This window comes from Kogia breviceps, chromosome 7, assembly GCF_026419965.1.
Source record: "Kogia breviceps isolate mKogBre1 chromosome 7, mKogBre1 haplotype 1, whole genome shotgun sequence".
NCBI classification, from domain to species: domain Eukaryota; kingdom Metazoa; phylum Chordata; class Mammalia; order Artiodactyla; family Physeteridae; genus Kogia; species Kogia breviceps.
The window spans coordinates 71,628,812-71,653,208 of record NC_081316.1 but is presented as its reverse complement, the minus strand read 5'-3'; the positions used below and the strand labels follow the sequence as shown (position 1 = coordinate 71,653,208).

Below are 24,397 nucleotides of genomic sequence, written 5' to 3'. Positions count from 1 at the left end.
AATCACTAGGATCCACCATATTAACAAAAAGAAAGATAAAAATTACGGTTGTCTCAATAGATACAGAAAAAGTATTTAACAAAATTCAATATCTATTTATGATAAAACCTCTCATCAAAGTGTGTATAGAGGGAACATATCTCAACATAATAAAGGTCATTTATGACAAACCCACAGCCAAATCATACTCAATTGTGAAAAATGAAAGTTTTCCTTTAAAATCAGAAACAAGACAAGAATGCCCACTTTTGCTGCTTCTGTTTAACATAGTATTGGAAGTCCTAACCACAGCAATCAGACAAGAAAACGTAATAAAAGATATGCAAATTTGAAGAGGAAGAGGTAAAACTGTCACTATTTGCAGATGACATGACACTATATAGAGAACCCTAAAGTCTCCACCCAAGAACTATTAGAACTAATGAATTCAGAAACGTTGCAGGATACAAGAATAATATATAGTAATCTGTTGTCTTTCTATACACTAGTAATGACATATCAGAAAGAAAAAGTAAACAATCCTTTTTATAATCACATAAAAAAATAAAATACTTAGGAATAAACTTAACCAAGGAGGTGAGAGACCTGTACTCTGAAAACTATAAAACACTGATAAAGGAAATTGAAGATGATCCAAAGAAATGGAAAGATATCCCATGCTCTTGGATTGGAGTGAGTGATATTATTTAAATAGACATACTACCCAAAGCAATCTACAGATTTAATGCACTCTCTATCAAAATACCCATGAAATTTTTCATAGAACTAGAACAAATAATCCTAAAATTTATATAGAATCACAAAAGATGCTGAATTGCCAAAGTTATCCTGAGTAAAAAGAACAAAGCTAGAGCCATAACCCTCCCAGACTTCAGACTATACTACAAAGCTACAGTAATCAAAACAACATGGTATTGGAGCAACAACAGACACATAGATTAATGGAATAGAACAGAGAGCCAAGAAATAAACCCACATACTTACGGTCAATTAACCAATGACAAAGGAGGCAAGAATATACAATGGAGAAAAGACACATTGTCCAGGGAAAACTGTACAGCATGTACAGTTTTTTTTTTTTTACTTTCATGTAAAAGAATGAAATTAAAACATTCTCTAACACTGTATACAAAAATAAACTCTTAATGGAGTGAAGACCTAAATGTAAGATTGGAAACCATAAAACTCCTAGAAGAAAACATAAGGGTAATGCTCTTTAATGTAAATTATAGCAATATTTTTTTGGATCTGTCTCCTAAAACAAAGGAAATAAGAGCAAAAATAAACAAATTGGATCTAATTAAACATAAAAACCCTTTGCACAACAAAGGAAACCATAAACAAAGCAAAAAGACAACCTACTGAATGGGAGAAAATATTTGTAAATAATATGACTGATAAGGGGTTAATAGCCAAAATATATAAACAGCTCATACAACTCAATACAGCAAAAAGAAACAACCCAATCAAAAACAGAAGACTTGAATGGATGTTTTTCCAAAGAAGGACATACAGATGGCCAACAGGCACATGAAAAGATGCTCAACATCACTTTCAAATTAGTAGAGAAGTGCAAATCAAAACCACAAGGACATATCACCTTACACCTGTCAGAATGGCCATGATCAAAATGTATACAAATAACATATATTGAAGAGGATGTGGAGAAAAGGGAACCCTAGTACACTATTGATGGGAATGTAAGTTGGTGCAACCACTATGGGAAACAGTATGGAGATTCCTCAAAAAACTAAAAATAGAACTACCATATGATCCAGTAATTCCACTTGTGGGTATATATCTGGAAAAACTGAAATCACTAATTCAAAAACATACATGCACCCCACTGTTCATAGCAGCACAGTTTACAATAGCCAAGACATGGAAGCATCCCAGGTTCCCAGTTGATTAGATTAAGAAGATGTGTTTTATATATGTGGTGGAATATTACTCAGCCATAAAAAAGAATGAAATTCTGCCATTTGCAGCAACATGGATGGACCTAGAGAATGCAATGCTTAATGAAATAAGTCAAACAAAGACAAATACTGTATGATATTACTTATATGTGGAATATAAATAATAATACATATGAATGTACGTGCAAAACAGAAAGACACACAGATAGAGAAACTTGTGATTGCCAGAGGGGAGGGGGGAAGGACAAATTAGGGGTATGAGATTGACTGATACAAATTACTATATATAAAATAAACAACAAGAATATACTGTATAGCATAGGAAATTGTGTCCATTATCTTACAATAACCTGTAATGGAGCATAATCTGCGAAAATACTGAATCAGGTGCCATATACCTGAATTTAACACAATATTATAGATCAACAAAAAATAAATTAATTTTTTAAAAATAAGAATAATGTGATAGGTTTCATATAGAATAAAATGTCCCTTGATAGTAAAATAAAATTGGAGTATGGACAGAACCGTGCAGGAAAATCAAGGGGTATCCAGCCATGAGTTTAAAGGACTTCTGTTAAAAGGGTGGTAGTGAAATAGAAAAGAAAGACAGAAGGAAAAGATATTTCATGGAAAGACTAGATTATGACTTTGGTGTCTGGTGGAATAATGAAAATGAAAAAAACAGAAAAATTAAAAGAAGTTGAAATTTTGAGTCTTTGATAATTGAGGGAATTTGGTGACTTTAAAAATTAAAAAGGGGCTTCCTTGGTGGCGCAGTGGTTGAGGGTCCACCTGGCGATGCAGGGGACACGGGTTCGTGCCCCGGTCCGGGAAGATCCCACATGCCGCGGAGCAGCTAAGCCCGTGAGCCATGGCCACTGAACCTGCGCGTCCGGAGCCTGTGCTTTGCAACGGGAGAGGCCACAACAGTGAGAGGCCCACGTACCGCAAAAAAAAAAAAAAAAAAAAAAAATTAAAAAGAATGTAATGGAAAGGTACAGGTTTGGCAAGATATTATTAAACTTCATTTGAGCCTTCTGTGTTTAGGGAGTAAATATCCAAGTAGAAATGTATAAAACCAGTTTGACCTAAGATGAAACAAGAGGTCAAGGCTATAGAAATCAATTTTAAAGTCCTGATTGTGTATGTTTCTCAATTTTTATGTGTACTTATGTCTCCCCAACCAGATTGTAGTATTGTAGAGAACAATGGCTAAATCTTACACATGCAGATATTCCCTATGGTGCTTAGCTCAGTGCTCTGCATGTTGGAGGTATTCAATAAATACTTTGAATAGAGAAACATCACTGGCATAATAAAAACTTCTCAGAGGATATGAACTTGACCTGTAGTTTAATAGATGAGAAAGATATTCATCAGAGACATTGAGAGGGAACTCCCAAAAGAGGGAACAAGTAGTGCGTGAAAAGGAATGAAGGTACAAAAGGACATGTTGTATTAAGGGAGCTGAAAGTAGGTAGTTCATTTTGTGGGGTTTTTTGTTTGTTTTTATTTTATTTTATTTTATATTGGAGCATAGTTGATTAACATTGTTGTGTTAGTTTCAGGTGTACAGCAAAGTGATTCAGTCATATATATATATATATATATATATGTATCTATTATTTTGCAATTTATTTTCCCATTTAGGTTATTACAGAATATTGAAGTGTTCCCTGTGCTATACAGTAGGTCCTAGTTGGTTATCTATTTTAAATAAAGTAGTGCATACATGTCAATCCCAAGTCTATCCCTCCCCCAAACCCTTTCCCTCTTGTAACCATAAGTTCATAGGTATTTCATTTTGACTAGTGTGTACAGTGAGAAATTGTAGGCAGTTAGGTTGTTTAGAAAGGAAACCATAAGTTAAATCATGAAAAGCCTTGTTAAGGAGTTTGTCCTAAAAACAACTGCTGAAAAATTTGAAGAAAGCATATAACATTTACATTTTAGGAATATTGCCAAAATGAGAAACAGTAAAGTAAGACTAAAGTGGGAAAATTAGATAAAATGCTACTTTATTTAATGAAAACATTGGCTTCTTAAGACCTGTTTAGGAGGTAGAATCAATGTGATTTGGTAAGTTTTTAAGAACTGAAAGGTGAATGGGAGGAATCATGGGATGGAGTTTGGTCAGTGAAACCATTTATCAAAATAAGGACCATTCAGTATAAAGAGGTTTAAGGGAGAGAGTAACTGGAAGGATGATGATAAACTGTGAGTTTGAGACACGTATGGGCTATTCTGGAGTCAATTTCTCATTTGTAAGATGTCTGGGCCATGAATATAGATATGATAGTTGTCAATGAATGGATGAAGTTAAAGCCATGGTTCAATACCCACCAGTGGGGGTCTTGGTTCAGCTAAACAATCAAACTCCCATGACTACAATAGACCAGGTTTTCCCTCAATTAGAAGACATAAAACATTGCATGTCTATAGACAACATTCTTCAACAGGAAGACTTCTCATGGCATGCCACGAAACAGTCAAAGGGCTGATCTTTGCTGTGCCCCTATTCCCACAAGTGATGACATCACAATGTGCAAACAGCCACCCTGGGTTAGAAATCCCATGTTCCAAACAGAAGCCAATATTTCTTGTACTGGCTCTATATGAATAGCTTCCATGCAAGAGATATGTCCAGTTATAAGAATTACCACACTCAGGGAAACATAAAGCTATAGCTTCCTACCAATTATCTATGATTTATTCACAGTTGTCCCAGTACAGATACAGTTTACCAATAAAGGGTCATTTTTTACATAGTCAATGTGCTTGAAACACAGTTCAAGTCCTGCTAGTAATCCAGGGAACAGAGTTAGAAAATTAACCCAAAGTTGAATTGGTCCACAGAGGATGGATTTTATTAACCCTTCACTCACATACAGATACAGATAAGATCACACAGACAGTATAAATAAGATTACACACAGAGTGTGGATAGATAAGCAAAGAAGAGGATGACATAACTCAAAAATTCCAGCATATCCAAGCAAAGAAAGAGGAGCTCAAAAAAGACCCTGAGAATAAACAACCAGAGAAGTCAAAAAATAACCAGAAATGTATGATGATATGGAAATAAAGGGAATTAAAGTCAGGAAAGATAGTGGTCAAGAAGTGTCTAGGTCTGCAATTAGGTCAATTAGTTAATTGCTAGCAAAAGCAGTACATTGGAGCAGTAGAGGTAGAAGCCAGATAGCAGTAAGTTAAGGAACAAATGGAAGTTGTGGCACTGAACACAGTATAATTTTAGAGTACTCTGTGGAAAGTTTTGTCCGAAAAGGAAGATGACAGACAATTAGAGGGGGTGGGGGGTTAGGGTCAAGGGGAATTTAGAGTGATAAAAAATTCCAAATCATTTAGTATAGAAGTAATGTGCATTTTTGTATACAGGTTTTCTTCACTCTTAGATTTCTTTTTCTGTGTATTATTACCCTTTGTGTTATCAGATATTTTCAATTAAAAAAGCTCTTTTGCATTATGAATAAAAGGATAGACTTTTTTGTTCAACAATGTCTCTTCTAAGACTTCCTTAAAGTCTTAGAAGAGATAACTCATCAGATGATTTTGATTTCCCTGTAGCAAACAAATATATAGTTGTCATTATACCAAATCTTGCTAGGACCATTATATCAACTTTGTTTTATGAGAAATTAATCTCCAGTCTAAATTAGAATACATAGTTTTCAGTTATTATTGTAATATACTATTATGACTATGATTTCATGATATTTATACCTACCTATACTTACACACACATAAACTTTATGTGCTTGGAAAACAAACGTGTACAATTTATAAAGAGAACACTATTGTTTACTTATTTAAAAGTTGAACTCCTCCACAGATAACTAACAGTATTAAATCATGTATGTGAAAATTCTTTGTAAACTATAAAATGCTATACTATAAATATGACAGCTTGGAATATTAAAGATCAAGTATTAGGTTAATAGAAATATTTATATGTACTGTTATTGAAAATATAATTAAACTACAAATACTTATAAGCTATTGTCACATTAAAAATACATTTTCTGTACAATATAAACCTAAAATGTTTTAGAGAATAAAGTAATGTCAAGAAACAGGGAGCTTCCAAAGAAGGGGAGGTATATCAGTACTCACAAATGATTGTTCCAATGTAGAAAATATTAGTGGTATATTAAAATAATTTAGGGCTTCCCTGGTGGCGCAGTGGTTGAGAATCCGCCTGCCGATGCAGGAGACACGGGTTTCTGCCCCGGTCCGGGAGGATCCCACATGCCGCGGAGCGACTAAGCCCGTGAGCCATGGCCGCTGGGCCTGCGTGTCCCAGCGGGAGAGGCCACAACAGTGAGAGGCCCACATACCGCAAAATAATAATAATAATAATAATTTAAGATGTTGTAATGTGATAATCTAAAGGAGAAAAAAATTATATGAAAAAAATGGAGGGCATTCAATGCTTAAGCCTCAAGAAAAATCAGAGACTTATGTCCATATGAAAATAAAAGCTACTTAGGAAATAATGAGATATAAGAATATTAATAAATGACTAATAAAAATAAAAGCCTTCCATCACAACCAAATCCTTATCACAAAGATAATGTATTTGACCGTTCTTCTGGTGGATGTAAGGTAAAATAAGCTATATTTTCCCCATATTTTTATACTTAAAAATGATGTTATTAGATATCTATCTCCAATATCCATGTATTTGTGGTGAGACAGTTGATCCTGAACCACAGGCTACCCTGAGAAATCTGACCAGAGCTGAGCAGTAATCTATTTGACCTCTTTTTGCCCTTTGTACCAGTACTTTAAACCAGATTTTCTAGCCCATATTCATTATCTGTATGACTATCAGACTTCTGAGAGGTGAAAATACTCTAAGAGTGAGGAATGAGAAAGGGGAACCTGAATAAGTAAGCTATGTACATTTCTCAGCTCATGAGAGGACGCTGGGTGATCAGAAGAACATCATGCATGGACCCTCAAAACAAAACATAATATGAATTGAAAGTCTCGAGGCAGCCCAATAAATCAAAAAACCATCTTCATAAGGCTGTCTCTCTACTTCCTGTTCAAATGCTTTTCCACCTGTGCAGATCCATTCCTGCCTGTCCAGCTGTCTCCATACCTCATCCCCACTTACCTGATCAGCTGTCTCCTTTAAGATCCCCATTGCTGTCCCACAATTCCCAAATTCTTCCTAGCTATCCAACTGTTTCTCCCACATACCAGCCCCATACCCTGCCTATCTGTCCATCTGTCCCCTCTACTCTTCCAAAGAACTTCTTACCAGCCCCATTACTGTCCTACCCAATCAAATATCTTCCTCGCCCTCCAGCCCCAGTTACTTCCAGCTTTTCTAGCAGTTTCCCTCATCTACCAGCCCCAATTCCTTCTGGCCCACCTGACTATTTACCCCACCCACCCCGAGGTTCACCAGTCATTCCTGATTCTGACTCACAGAGTAAGTTATTTTACAAAACTTTCAGACCAAACATTTCCTTCCAGCACAATGTTCTACCCCAGCCACTCTAATGCCGGCCCTTCATCGTTCCCTTCCAGCTCAACTGATTGTTTCCCCAAACACTTTGGAAGGTCTCCCTGTTTTGAAGCCTTCCTGTTTGTCCAGTCATCCCCCTCATCAACCAATCCCCACTCTTTCTTCAATCACTCTATTGCCTGAACATCCTGCTAGCTAAGATCATTTTCAGTCAGTCCAGCAATCAGTCCCACAAACCATGACATTGTCAAATCTGCCCCAGGTCTTTGTAGGTCATCCACTTACATCAGTTTTCTCCCATCCACCTCCTTGTCATTCTCCATCCTCTTCTTTGTCTTCATCTCCTTCTACTTCCATATCCTCTTCTTCATCCTCTATACAGTTTTCTTCCTCTTCATCTGTTCTTTCCTCTCCTTCACTTTCCTCTTCTACCTCTCCATTCTTACCTCTTTCATTTATCCCTCTTTTTACCTCTCCTTTGCATTCATCTCCCTCTCTGTATTTGCTGCCAAAAAATTTAGATTTCCCGTCTCCAATTCCTCCTGTTTCTTCTTCCTTTATGATTTCTTCTTCCTTTCCCCCCATGCTTCACTCTTCCTCTCTTTCTACCTCCCCATCTCCTTTTATTCCTATCTATTCCTTCAATCGTCCTCACGAATTGGAAGTAGAGAAGAGAAGAGAAGCAAGTGGAGGAGAGAAGAAAGAAAGAGAAGAAAAAGTTGACAGACAACAACTTTAAAGGTAAATAAATTTAGTTTATTAGATATTTTGTAGATTTAGCAATATTTCATTTGGGAAGGGTGACTGAAGGGGAAGGAATATGTAAGAGTAGGAAACCTAAAAGTGAGAGAGAGAAACATATTCTCAGTGTTCAGGAACTTGTGTTAGGTTCCTTTTTGCTCTTGTTGATCCCTCGTGGTCACAAAATGATAGTCAAAAATCTAGTAATCATTGACTTTGACTATTCCAGTCTGTCCAAATAAAGATATATGTGGGTATTGGAGATAGATATATGTCACATGTGGCCATGTGTCACCTTCCAAAACATTTGAATCCTCACTGAACTGGGAATAATTCCAATGAATTGGGAATAAATACCCTTGGGATTCACACTACTGGCCCTAATGCAACAGCAGTCAGCTATTTGATATACTTCACCCCCCCAAAAAAAAATTCTTCCTTTGTTCTTTTCTTTTCACTTTGTATATATATTGAAATGTTACATGCTATAAGTTTCCAGAAGATGTGAAATTCTAAAAGAAGATGATTTCGTCCACTAATAATTTGTGGATGGCACTTTAACACACTAAAAATAAAGGTACCCCCCTCTGTGGCATGAAAACCATGCTTATATTTGTGGTACAACTGAAAACAAATATGTACAGTCTCCTCCATGCAATAAATTCCAAGCTTCCAAACCTAGTAAAGTTAGATGGAAATTCCTGTCTACCCTAACAAGAAATTTTATTTTCTATCTGCTTGAATCTTCAACCAACTCCATTAGGGTTATAGAGATACCTACCATCCATGACATCAACTCAGAACTAAAGGTATGCAGCATATCATTATCCAGATAGGAATTCTCTTAAAGAACTGAGGACTGACTCTATACATCTACAGGAATTACTTCTATATCTATCCCAAACAATAGATAGAGGAATAGGATTTAATAATAAAAGCCATGAATAATTGTATATTCCTACATGAAGACTGAGTGCTTTATTGGCACTGTAATCTCACATCCATTTTTATTCTACTGTTGACTCCTTGAAATTCCTATTCTAATATGTCTATATATTTCTCCAATATCCTTATATGTGATTATCTGGACACACACACACACATATACATACATATGAATATGTCATATGTATGCTAACTTTATTTAAATGTACTAAACATTTTTTGTGTATGGTTCACAGAGTTATAGATAATTCCTTGCCTTCATCATTATCAAAAAATGATCACAAGTATCAGACACATCTCCTGTCCAAAATCAATTGTGATAAAGAAATGAAGGAAAACAGCAAGGCAAACTTGACTACTAACAAAGATGCATTCCAGCTTAAACTGGAGGAAACTCAGAAACTCCTAGAAGATCAGCATCTAAGCAGTTTGCAAGTATGAAACTCTAAATACATTATTAATATTTTAATATCTAGCAATAATTCTGTCCTATTTTTGCAGTGTTCTCCACTAAAGAAATGTATACCACTAGCCAAGGGTATGTTTGGAGGAATCAGCACAAATTCATCACAGATACTAGTGAAATAAGTTTTTAATATTTTTTTTTAACCTTTTACTCCCTTTTTCTCTCTGCTTTTGTTATTTTTCCATCTCTCATATTTAGAAAAATATGCTTTATGGATGCTATTTTCTGAAAAACATGAAAGTTATTTGAAAGTATAATGTAATATAAGTAATATTATTATAGACTGGATTATAAAAAGCAACTTGAAAATTATAATACCTATGGACATTAAGTTCTTAATGAAAATATGGCACAATTAGCTAGAAATGGTGTCTCTATTCTGGCTCTAATATGGTATTTACTTTGGTTTTTCCCCCAAATGAGTATGGAGTTCATACTAAATTTCCTGAAATGTTCATGCACTTTATTTTTTATGAGTAATTACACACAGTTATGAGATTCTTAGTAGGCTGATATCAAGGTTAAATTCTTAACCTTGGCCTAATTTATCCAATAACTGAGCAATTGTGGCAAGACTAGAAAAGCAAAGCAGGAGACTTCTTCTGGCTATGATGAAGTGCCTTCCTGCCATAAACAACTATAATTCTGAATAAATAATATGAAACAATTATTTTTAGACAGTATAGAACAGGTAGTATAAGATATGATCATGAAAAAAAAGGGAAACAAATGAGGTAAGCCCTATGATCACATAAACTTTTTACCTGTACATGTCCTCTGGACAAGCCTAAAAAAATTCCACAGGTATTCCAACTACCTGTCAAAAAAAACCCCAACTCTTTCTTAAAGAAGATTGAGATCTAGACATACAGCATAATGTTCACAATGTCCAACACTCAATCAGAACTTACTAGACATGTGAAAAAGCAGAAACCTCTATGGCCAATAACCAGGAGAAAAATTAGCCAATATAATCAGACACATAAATGACAGAGATAACAGAATTATCAGACAAATATTTAAAATAACTTTTTAAATATTTTCAAGGAATTAAAGAAAAATGAACATAATGAAAATGAAATTTTTGGAAGAACCAAATAGAACTTCTAGATCTGAAAACATATTATCTGAGATTAAAATTACACTGGATGGACTTAACAGAGCAGGCATTACAGACAAAAAGATCAGTGGACCGAAATCATCCAAACTGAAGCATTGGGAGAAAAAAGATGGAAAAAATATATAACAAAATGTTAGTGGGCTTCCCTGGTGGCACAATGGTTGAGAGTCTGCCTGCCAATGCAGGGGACATGGGTTCATGCCCCAGTCCGGGAGGATCCCACATGCCGCGGAGCAGCTAGGCCCGTGAGCCATGGCTCCTGGGCCTGCGTGTGCGCATCTGGAGCCTGTGCTCCGCAACAGGAGAGACCACAACAGTGAGAGCCCACATACTGCAAAAAAAAAAAGAAAAAAAAGTTAGTGACCTGAGGGACAATATCTAAATCTAACTTACATTTAATTTAAATCTCACAAAGGGGAGAGGGAATCTTTAAAGAAAACAGTGGCTGAAAATGTTTCAAACTTGATGAAACTATAAATCCACAAATCAAAGAAGCTCAACAAGCTCCAAGAAGGATAAGTGTGCACCCATGTGCATGTGCATACACCCCCCTCACAAAAGCACATGAAAATTAGATTAAGCTAGAGGGGGAAAAAGATGTATTACATGCAGGTGAACAAAGATAAGATGGACCATACTAATTTCAAGCCAGAAGACAGTGAAACAATATTTTTAAAGTTCTGAGAAAGAAAAAATACGACCAACTTATAATCTATATCTAACTAAAATGTCCTTCTAAAATGAAGGCAAAATAGGCATTTTCAAACAAACATCAGCTGAACGCCACTATATTACACCAGTATCTGCACAATAAGAAATGCTCCCAGAAATTTTTCAGGCAGAATGAAAATGATAACAGATGAAAACTCAGATCTATAATGATGGAAAACAGATTAGTGGTTATTAATGGGTAAGTATTGACTACAAAGAAGCATGAGGGAAACTTCAACAGATGGAAAGGTTCTAAAATATTTCAGTATAATGGTTATGGGTAAATAATTTGTCAAAACCTATCGAACTATACATTTTAAATGAGTGCATTTATTGTAGATAAGTATATCTCAATAAAGTTGATTTAAAAACTAAAACACAAGGTATGTTAAGTCTAGTATAGTTTATATCAGTAACTTACAAGCAAAACTTGAAGCTGATCATAATGTTTCATTTTTTAGTGTAAGAAAAATTCTGAGGGAAAAAATAGTATAATTTAGTGAAATCAGAAGTTGCTGAATTTCTTCTGAGGTGCTTTGGGAAATGAAGTTTTCACAGACCTATGCAAAGAGAAATCTTAATGCCATGAACTTACAGCTAGAAGGACCTTCTAACACAGATTTCTATATCTCATTAGATTCAATCTCAAAGAAATTCATATTAGAGTCATAGAGATTTTAGGAGCCTCATTATCAATTAATATAACTCAATTCCAAAAACAGGCACTGAAGAAGCTGTGCTTTGATTTGTTCTAGTTAGGTTGAGTAACCATCTCTTTAAAAAGATATCACAGTACTGAAGGATGTGACAGGCAGGGAGTAAATGCTAGTAGTAGCAAACTCTTATGAATCATTTTCAAAACATTTCACAATAGTATATCAATAAGCATGAACTATACAAACTAAAATATTTTATCTGTAACTGATTTTATTGGTTTCTCAGTTTATTTGGGGGGCTAGAAAAATAATAAATTTTTGTTTAATACCAAAATATTTAAATTTTCTAAAATTTGTGTAAAATTTTAAGGAAACTAATTTTCTTTTAGTCCATTTAACTTCTTGACTAGATTAACAATTTAAAGTGTTCTTGAATTTATTTCTACATATGTGATACAAATTAATGCATTCTTAACATATGTTATATGTGAGAAATTAGAAATAGTTTTAAACATTGACTATACTTTGAAGTGATCGTGAAATTTTATTAAAAACTGATAATTTCCGGGCTTCCCTGGTGGCGCAGTGGTTGAGAATCCGCCTGCCTATGCAGGGTACACGGGTTCGTGCCCCGGTCCGGGAGGATCCCACATGCTGCGGAGTGGCTGGGCCCGTGAGCCATGCTGGGCCCGTGAGCCATGGCCGCTGGGCCTGCACGTCCGGAGCCTGTGCTCCGCGCAACGGGAGAGGCCACAACAGTGAGAGGCCCACGTACCACAAAAAAAAAAAAAAATAAATAAATAAATAAATAAAAACTGATAATTTCCATGAAATTTCATTGAAGTAGTGATGAGAATATGTAAGGAATTCATAGAAATTATTACTGTGCTAAATCTCAAAAATGAGTCATTAAAATCAATCCTAAATTGACATTAGAGTTACCTGGGGAATTTAAAAATAATAATAATACCACCAGTACCTGGACCCCATCCAAGTATTCAATCAGCAGGACCTGGCATGTTTTCACAAAGCTTCTTATGTGGTTCTAATATGCAGCCAGAGTTGAGAACTCTATTATACAGACCATGAGATTAACTTTTATAAAAAGATGTAGCCTTACCAATGGGAAGCTCATATTAGAGTCATAGGGCTTTTAGGAGACTCGTTCAAGTCCAGTAAAGGTTTCACAAAAAAAATACCATTTTTAAATAACTATTTTTCAGAATTTCACATGCCGTTATGAAATCTTCAGGAAACTATTCTCTGAATGGAATAGCAATAGCAAAATTATTTTTTAAGCTATAACTATGGCTAGGATAATTGAGTAATTATCAATACTTTAAGGTGAAGAAATTAAGGCAAACACACTTTATTGTAAGTCTTTGTTGGCTCCTTCTTTTTCACTCTGAGGACTGCTCCAGGGATATAGATTATTTATATATCTATATGGTTTGTAATCGTACTACTCTATTTTATATGCCAAATAGAATTGGGCTCAGTAACAATGGTGTGTTGAATCAATAATTTTGGCACTTAAAATTTTCTAAGCTATAAAACAATGTTCTTTTTTTTCTTTCAGAAATTTTGTGATGAAGTTAATCAGATAACAAATTCTGAAACCCTCTCAATTACAGACAGTCTTGAGGCTGGGGAACGTGAAGAAATATATTTAACACTTAATAAGGAGCCTTCCACATCAATCCAGCAGCAGAATTCTTTTTCCCTCAAATCCACAAATCTGCAATCAACTAATCTAAGCTGCTTTGATGAAGATAAGCTGTCATTCTCTAAAACTCAACATATAAATAATTGGCTTATAAATTTAGATGATCCAAACACTCAGACTGTCACACCTTTCTCAGATATTTTAAGTAAACCTAACATTCTACCTTCACATAAATGTCTTAATAGTGAAGAACAAAATTCATCTGCTCTGAGTAGAACTGTGGAAAGAGCCACAAGTACTGCTAACAATTCAGTAGCCTTTGTATATAGTCCACCCATATTTGTAAAAGATAAAAAAAGCAAAAAGACCTCTGAAACTAGTGCCATGAGGACAACTGACACCACTTCTGGAGCATTCAAAAGGGAGAGACCATTAGTTACTGAGAGTCCAACATTTAAATTCAGCAAAGCCCAGGCCACTCCAGATTCTCCAACCCAGGAAATGGCAACAATTTCAGACCAAGAGAAATATTCTAAATTGACTCAAGAAAATAGAACTACTTCAGTTCCCACTTCATTTGTACCTGTGGCAACACCTTTAGTTTTGCCATCGAATACACAATCAGCTAGGCCTTTACCAAAAAACAGTATACATATAAAAGAAATTGACCCAGTGCAGTGTTCTGATAAGTTAGGGGAAATGAAAGACATTAAAGATGAAAAGATAAGATATTTTAACTGTAATGAGGAAAAGTTGTCTTTATTTTCAGATAATTTTCAAGCTGGCTGTATACCTTACAACTCTGACTCAGAAGATAAAAAACAGAAAATACCTGATGCATCAACACCATTGTATAGTATAATTTCTAATTGTGACTTAATTGGTCAGCACAAGAAAATGAAATGCAATATTCATGAGAGAAATGGTGTGAGGTTTCTTAAAAGTATTTTAAAGAAAGAATCTAAATACAAACATGATTATTTTAAGGCACTAGTTACAAACCAAGGCTTTAAGTTAGCAAATCAAAAAGCAGCAGACATCAGAGACAGTATTGAATTAACAAAAGAAAAAGGGAAAAGTGCAGAAATTCCAAAGACTCTTAAAAAACTGAGATGGTTTGATGAAACTGAAGATACAAAAAAAAATGTTGAAGATAATCATTCACTGAAAAATAGAGTAGGAATAACTCAACAGTGGTCTCAACCATTCCACATTCAAACTAAAAGTGTTGCTGCCAGCAAAATAACTAGTATTATTCCTGCTTCTTCTGTGAATTCTGCTGATAAGAAAAAGCCCAAGGATGACTTTATCTCTGAAAATATCACTGCTTTAGGAGGATCTGGAATAGGCCATGTGCCTTTGAACTGTTTTATACCTTCAGGTTATAACATTGCTAAACAAGCCTGGCCAGACTCAAAAGAAGAGGAAAGTAAATCCCCTGTAAATAGTGGTGTCTCTAAAACTCAGAAAACTAATCCACAAAAGGTTGGAGCAAAAGTAATTAGAAGAACAAGATCTGCTAAAGTCCAATCAGCCTTTATATATACGAACAGAAAAGGCACTGTTATTCAACCACAGTCTGCGAGAAAAGCCAACACACTTTTACAAGCTCAGGGTAAATTAATTGTACCTCATCCTCCTCCTAAATCTCAATTAAATATTAGAAATTGTGAAAATATACAAGTATCTCAGTATCAATCTGTAATGCCTGAAAATTCTCAAAACATCAGTACATGTGACAATGTTAATTCAAAGCATGTGCTTCCAACAGAACACAAGTTAAATCAGTGGAATCAAGAAAGTAGTCTTCCACTCTCACATGTTTGTCCTGACTTAGTCACTGCGATGCCATCTCTACCATATTGTTCTTCTGAGTGCCAAACTTTAGCAAAAATAAATCATTCAAATGGCAATCAAATGGTTGCCCAGCAAGATGGGACATTATATTACACCCAAAGATGTCCAACATATGAAGAAAGTCATTCCTCTGTGACTCTTAAAACTACTAAAGAAGAATTTGTTCCCTTGTGGAAAATACAGCATAATATTCTGGGTCAAAATGAAAAGGCCACTGGTAAGAATAAATTTATATATTTTTATAGATAAAAAGTATAAGTTTTTAAATTCATGTGAACTTTCTCTTATTGATATATGGCAATGTGCACCTTATAAGATATTAATATTAAATAATAGCAGCTTTATAGAAATAACTTATCACCCTTAATATTGTACCTTCTCTATCTAGTAGCTATTGCTTTTAAGCAAATGACCCAACCTTTGCTCAACTAAAACTAGAAACTTTTGCCAACATCCATTTTTTTCCATGACTTTTCTTGTTAGTTTAAAAGAGGGGAGACAAAGAATGCAGTTTTATTCTTGTTCCATATCATTCTGTTATTACCCCAATATTACAGTCAAAATTTCTGTCAAAGTAAGCACAGTGAAAAATGTTATTTAAATTATTCTAAATAGGTGAATAAATGTGATTATAATACTTTTCTTTAAAATGTTTGTTAAATTTAATTGTTATAAGTTAATAATAGGTGTGCCTACACCTCTCATTCTCTTTCCAAAAGAGTGGCAACTTTACTTTTATCTGTTATGTTTGTAGGGTTTCATATGGAGAAAAAAATCATAGCATTCCTTTAAACATTTTTGAAAATTAATTCTCTATATTATGCCTTTGCCCTTAGTAGCTGGTTGATTCCTCATGAAGCTACTTTCCTCTAAGGGAATGGACTATAGGCCCATAAATTTTCCTACCAGTAGAAATCAATTGCCTATTCAGAAATAGATAAGACTTGGGAAACATCAGAAAAGCAACTCTTTTCTTCTCCCAAAGGTATGAATAAATATAAAGAGGATATAATGAGGGAGTTAGTTTAAATTTAAACTATTTAAAGCCATCTTCAATTAGACCATGAGATTTTAAGGACAAGGGACTATTTTTGTAATTCTTCACCTTATCCCCAGGTTTTAACAGTGCCTGGCACTTAGTAGGCACCCACTCTTTTCTTGAATTGAATGGACACAAGCCAGATTAGCAGATGGGAAGCTAAATGCAAAGACCTTAATCTAAACCTAGATTTTTAACTATTATTTCTCTCACTAAAGGTTTCATTTTCTTTTTATCCAGCCACTTCACAATGTAACTTCAGTTTTCACACTCCTTCCAGAAAATGAAAGCATCATGTAGATTTGATATTTTAAAGGAAACTATGGTAAATAAATTATGATGGTTGCCTTTTCTGAATTCCTCTGTGCCAGTTATAGTGCTAAGTGCTGTACAATTATTGTCTCATTTAAACCTCACAGCAACCCTGAGAAATAAGTTGTTTTTTTTTTTTTTTTTTTTTTTTTTTGGTGGTACACGGGCCTCTCACCGTTGTGGCCTCTCCCGTTGTGGAGTGCAGGCTCCGGACGCACAGGCTCAGCGGCCACGGCTCACGGGCCCAGCCGCTCCGCGGCATGTGGGATCTTCCCGACCGGGGCACGAACCCGTATCCCCTGTATCGGCAGGCGGATTCTCAACCACTGCGCCACCAGGGAAGCCCCAAATAAGTATTTTTTAAAGCCCCATTTTGCAAAGAAGGACATAGAATTGCCCAAGGTCAAGAGCTAGGAAATAGCAAAAATGGTACTTTCATTCAAATATCTATGGCTCCAAGTCCCATAGTTTTTCTACTAAAACTATGTAATAAATATAATTATTAAGTAGACATATATTGGAGTCTGAACTGATCAGGAAAAATATTAGGAAATATAGTTTCCCAATAGCTCAAGCATAAAAGGGTAACATATGAAAATTATGATCTCCTTCTCTGATAAAAGAAATAAAAAAAATATATATATATAAAATCTAAAACACCAATATTTTTCTAACATTTAATCAAAGTAGGTAGTAGTTCTTGGGGGTCTTTGAATGAGGAACACTGGAAAATGTAATGTATTTTAACATTTTTTACCATGTTTTTTTTTTTTTTTTTTTTTAATTTTTTTTTTTTACCATGTTTTTAAAGAGATAGAAATATTGTAATTGTTATATATGTCTATACTTTTTTGTTCATTGTTTTGCTTTTATTGAAGTATAGTTGATTTACAATATATTAGTTTCAGGTGTACATCATAGTGATTCAATATTTTTATAGATTATACTTTATTTAAAGTTATTGAAAATGATGGCTGTATTTTCCTGTGCTGTATAATATATCCTTGTTGCTTATCTATTTTATACATAGTAGTTTGTATCTCTTAATTCCATACCCCTGTCTTGCCTCTTCCCCATTCCCTCTTCCCACTAGTAACCACTAGTTTGTTCTCTACATCTGTGAGTCTGTTTTGTTATATAGATTCATTTGTTTTATTTTTTAGATTCCGCATATAAATGATAACATAGAGGATTTGACTTTGTCTGGCTTATTTCACTAAGTATAATACTCTCTAGGTCCATCCATGTTATTGCAAATGACAGAATCTCATTCTTTTTTGTGGCTGAGTAATATTACATTATGCATTACTTCCATATCCTGGCTATTGTAAATAATGCTGCTATGAACATTGGGGTGCAAGTAGCTTTTCAAGTTAGTGTCCTCACTTTCATCAGATATATATCAAGGAGTGAAAGTAGTTCTATTTTTAGTTTTTTGAGGAAACTTCATGCTGTTTTCCATAGTGACTGCACTAATTTACATTCCCACCAACAGTGTATGAGGGTTCCCTTTTCTCCACATCCTCTCCAACATTTGTTTTGTAGACTTTTTGGTGATAGCCATTCTGACAGGTGTGAGGTGATACTTCATTGTGGTTTTGATGTGCATTTCTCTACCAATTCTAAAGTGATGTTGAGCATCTTTTCACATGCCTGTTGGCCATCCATATGTCTTCTTTGGAAAAATATCTGTGCGGGTCTTCTGCTTGTTTTTTTTTGTTTGTTTGTTTTTATTGGGTTTTTTGGTTTTTTGCTGTTGAGCTGTATGAGCTATTTATATATTTTAGATATTAACCCCTTATTGGTCATATCATTTACAAGTATTTTCTCCCATTCACGAGGTTGTCTTTCCATTTTGTTGATGGTTTCCTTTTCTGTGCAAAAGCTTTTAAGTTTAATTAGATTCCATTTGTTTATTTTTGCTCTTATTTCCTTTGCTTTAGGAGACAAAGCCAAAAAAAATATTGCAATGATTTCTGTCAGAGTGTTATGCCTATATTTTCTTCTAGGAGTTTCCAGTCTTACATTTAGGTCTTTAATCCATTTTGATTTTCAATCTTACATTTAGGTCTTTAATCCATTTTGATTTTCAGTCTTACATTTAGGTCTTTAATCCATTTTGATTTTATTTTTGTATAGGGTGTTAGAGAATGTTCTAATTTCATTCTTTTACATGTAGCAGTCCAGTTTTCCCAGCACCACTTATGGAAGAGACTGTTTTTTCTCCATTGTACATTCTTGCTTCCTTTGAAGTAGGCTAATAGACCATAAGTGCATGGGTTTATTTCTGGGCTCTCTATTCTGTTCCATTGTTCTATGTGTCTGTTTTTGTGCCAGTACCACTCTGTTTTGTTGTATATGTCTATACTTCTTAATACTGTAATTATACTTGGAAAATCTAATACTAACAGGATTACATTTGTTTAGTATTACATTACTGAACATCTTTGTATGTTCAGTCATTCAAGCTTTTTTTTTTCAAAACTATTTAAATATTAAACATTTCAAGTGAACCCTTTGCTAATACTGGATTATAGTTCAGTGAGGCTCTATTCATTTTTTTTTCTACTCTCCTATTTGCCAGGTCACTTTTATTCTCACACTCAGTGTATCCAGAGTTAACAGTTGTGGAGGGCATCTTGCTCTCCATTAGCATATCCTGAACTCTCTAGCAAAACTCTAAGTAAAAACTCTATTCCCATGAGACCCAAGCCATTCAACTATGCCAACTCCTTATCTCTCAAGTAATTTTTCCCCTGAAAGAGGACTTTGGCATCTGGTTCACAGTCTTTCTTTATTGGAAAAGTCTTTGCCAATATACTGGTGATTTAGCATTGATGTGAATGAACAATCCAACACCCTGATCTCTCTCAATCCTTTCTCACCTCTAATGAATTTCTCTACCATTCTGCAAGTACCCATTCCCTTTGTCATACTCTGGACCAGGTCAACATCAATAATTTATTTCTAAAATCAGTAATTTAATTTACATCCTTCTCTCTGACTACAATATGCTTTCTGCACCAGGATATTTACACCAATGGAATAGAATGGAGTCTAGAAACAGACCCACATATTTGAATGCTTGATATTTGGAAAAGGTGGTACTGCATAGCAGAGAGAAAATATTTGTCTTTTCATTAAATGGTGCTGAGTCAATTGAATGATTATATGGAATTAGTAAAATGACCCTTACCTCACACCATACACAAAAATCAAGTCCAAGTGAACTGTATATATGAATATGGAAAGTAAAAAAGAAGTGCTTCTAAAAGATAACATAGGGAATATGCCTATGACTTTGGGATGAGCAGGGATTTTTTACACAGACATAAAAACCACTAACCATTAAGGAGAAGATTGAGACTTTTTCATCCAAAACACCATTAAGATATTAAAAAAGCAAACTATAGAGTGAAAGAAGATAGTTATAATGCCTAATACCAACAAAGAGCTCATATCCAGAATCTATAAAGAATTCCTACAATCAGTAAGAAAAAGACAACCCAATTATATCAGTCAGGTTTGAACCAGAGAAACAGAATCAGTAAGATATATTAAGATTTAGTCCAATAGGTTAGCTTACATAAATGTGTGTGGAGTGGGAGGAAGGGGGTATCTAGGCAAGTCTGAAATTTTTAGGGCAGGCCAGGAGGAAAGGCAGGAACTCATAGGAATAGAAGAAAGTTGCCATTCATGGGCAGAATTTTGTATTCTCTCAAGAAAGCTTGCTTTTGAGGCCTTTGAATTGATTTACTCAGGTACACAAAATTATCTAGGGTAATCCCCTTTACTTAAAGCAAACTGATTATAGACTTTAATAACATCTACAAAATACCTTCACAGCACACTTTAGTGTTTGACTGAATAACTGGGGACTGTAGACAGATGACACATCAAAAAGACCATCACACCAATTTATTTTAAAGGCAAAATATTTGAATTAGCTTTTCATAAAGGAGGATAGCCAAATGGTCAATAAACATGGAAAGATCTCAGCTTCAGTCCTTAGAAAAATTCACATTAAAACAATTAAATACAACCACACACACATTATCAGAATGGCTAAAAATTTTAAAATACAATACTAAGTATTAACAAAGATGTGTAACACCTGGAAACTCAACGTCTACTAAATTTGAATATATGCATATCCTTTGACCTGGCAATTCCAGACCAAGAGATGTGTGTGTGTGTGTGTGTGTGTGTGTGTGTGTGTGTGTGTTTGTCAGAAATTCATTTATATGTAAAACAGAAGACATGTACAAGAACTTTCTAAAGTTCTAAAACTTTAGCAGTTTTATAACTATAATCTAGAATTATCTCAAATGTTCTTCAACACTACAATGTATAAAGTGAAATTTATTCATTCAGAGAAATACCATAATAAAAAATGAATCGGCCACTGCTAAGAAACAGTAACATGGATGAATCTCACACCATGATATTGTGCAAAAGAAGCCAGTCATTAAAATGCATATTATATTCCATTTCTATCAGGTTGAAGAATAGGTACAACTATGGATGGGGGTATATGGAAACAGGTTATAAGGAAAGCTTTTTCAGTGGGTGTCTATGCAATCTGGATGTGTCTACATAATCTGTATACTTATAATTTGCGCATGTTTCTATAGGTAGTTATACTTCACTTTTTTAAAAAGCCAAATGATGTTGGCATATAAAATACTTCGAAAACTGATTTCAGAAAGAATGTATTTTTTTTCTTTTCTATGAAGTATTAAAAATACCTTCAAGGAATCAAAAATTTGATTGCTAGAAAAGATCAAAGATGCAATTGAGCTTAATTCCCATATTTTATGGATGAGGAAATTGACACACATAACAGTGAGATTATATAGCTCAAGATGACACAGGTAGTTCAAAGCAAAGCCAGTATTTTGTATTGCAGCTCCAATGTTCTTACCTTAGAATAAATCTAGTTTTCATGGAATCAGAAATGTAATCAGAGACACTGAAGCAAATTATTTTAGGTAAAAATTAGATAGCATCTACTGTGTGCCAATCACTATACTGAGCACTTTACATATGGAAACAAATTTACTTCTCTCAATAACTCTGTGAGTAAATAATACTACCCCCATTTTATAAATGAGGAAACTTAAGCAGTGAGAGCGCTAATAACTTGTGTAAGTCACATAACTAGTATAAATGGCAAAGCCAGGATTAAGATGCAGGCATTCTTTCTCTAGCATATGTTCTCTTAATTACTTAGTTATTATGTTTGTTTTAAAAAAAAAAACTCTGTGTGAAGATGGAGATAACCTTATTGTGGTGATTATTTTGAATATATATGTGTATCTACTAATCACATTGTATAACTTGTAAACAAAATGTGTTATATTGTCAATATTTCAATAAAGATGGAGAATATAAATTAATTTAATTTTAAAAATGCTAAATAACTAGATTTTTCAGTGATATACATTTTTTAAAATCGTACATTCATCTATACAGTTTGTGGAAAGTACAGAGTAACAAAGGAAGTCATTAATAAAATGAAGAATGGCATGAAGATTTAAAATCATTTTACTAACTGAAATGATAAACCAAAACTAATAAAGTTTGGTTTAGCAGCAATAACTATAGTCATGTATATGCACGCAATATACTTTTTAAAGTTTCTCAATTGAGAAATATATCTTACATACAAATAATATACATAATGTACAAGAACAAGTTAAAGACTAATAATAAAAGAACCCTGTGCCCAATGCCCAGTTTCAGAACTAGAATATCACTAGTATTGTTGAAATCTCACAGGCCTCTCCTTAATTACATCCCCTTCCTATCTTACAAAATGACACTACATAGAATTGTGTTAATTATTCTATGTTTTTCTTTATAATTTTACCATGTGTAAATGTATCTCAAACAATATATTGTTTAGTTTTGCCTAGTTTTGTAACTCATATAAATGGAGCCATTTCATCTATATACATCTATGGTTTGCTATTTTCAATAGATTTTTTTGGATCCATTATTCATTAGTTTAGCTGTACTTCATTTGTATTCATTTTTATATTACATTTCATTAAAATTGCTGTATTGTACAAAAATTTTTCATTCTTCTATTACTGGACATTGGGTTGCTTTCAGTTTCTTGCTTTTATGAATAATGCTTCTGGGAACAGTTTTGCACATCTACTGATAAACATGTTGTTGAGTCATAGCATATGTGTATTTTTAAGTAGGTTAAGTGTATTTCAATAGGTAATGCCAAATTATTTTCCAGAGCAATATATGAAAGTCCCCTTTACTACCTGCTCACCAAAACTCTGATAATCAGACTTTTTAATGTTTTCAATCCTATGGGTGAGAAATGGTGTCTAATTATAACGATTTGCATTGCCCTGGTTACTAATGAACTGAGCATTTTTCATATGTTTATGCACTATTTACATTTCATCTTTTGTGAAATGTCTGCTCTTGGATTCTGGAGCAGGAAGGTGTTTCCCTTATTGATAAAAGTTCCTTGTATACTCTAGGATTCTGCATCAGTTATATGTGTTGCATATATTTTCTGCCAGTTTTTGATTTGTAGTTTCTTTCTTCTTGATGAGTAAAACTCACACATTTTAATGTGGTTCTTTTTTTTTATTTATTTTGCTTGTATCAAATAGGTACAATTTTACAGAAGAAGAAAGATATCCATCTTGACAACTGTTCTTTTAAAAAAGAAAAAATTCACACAAAACTAAACCAAAAAAAAAGTTTACTATAGCTGTTAAAAACAATATAATTTTAGGCTATAATAACCAGATCTTTGGAAGTGCTGCTATACTCTACATTATTTTAGGCTATATATTTTAAGGGCTGAATATAAAAAAAATTGGGGTGAGCCATGACTCTGGAAGGAGGGGTTCGGTCTGATGACCAGTTAAAGGAGCTCAAGACTACGAGACATAATAGCTCTGTACAAATGTTTGAAGGTTTGTTATGTAAAAGAAGGAGAAAACAGAAATAAATGAAGTGGTAAAAAGTGCAAGGATGTTTTCAGCTCAGCATAAGGGTTTGAGCTAAAACCAACAACTGAGGAGGGCACCACATGGGGTAGTGGCTCCCCATCACTAAGCATTCAAGTTCACCTCTGAGTGATTTAGATCTATGAGTAAGAAGTTGAACTAGTTAATATCTAAGATGTCTTCTGAAGCTATAATTCCGTGAATGTCTCCAGAATTTTCCCTCGTTTATAAATAAGAATATTGCAAATTTTAAAATATGTAATACTTTACGAAAGATAAGTAGCATTATTTAGAGTTTTGGTAGTAAAACTATCATATTTAGAATTTTCATTGAGACTAGACATTTGGCCAGAGATGCCATTACAAGCTATATTATTTTTGCAAAACTACCAAGGTTGTCAGCTATTATATTAATTAGTAAATAGTATTTAAGTGCATGTATGTGAATGGAACAGTTTTAAGCATAAACCTGTATCTGTTCC

General features: G+C 34.1%; 1 protein-coding gene across 1 annotated transcript in view; it reads left to right on the top strand.

Moving 5' to 3' along the window:
- CEP126 (centrosomal protein 126) overlaps positions 1 to 24,397 on the top strand; it is a 149,109-nt gene that overhangs the window by 72,522 nt on the left and 52,190 nt on the right. The window contains 2 exon segments of the mRNA XM_059070246.2: positions 9,342 to 9,540; positions 13,638 to 15,798. Coding sequence (XP_058926229.1) covers positions 9,342 to 9,540; positions 13,638 to 15,798 — 2,360 coding nt within the window.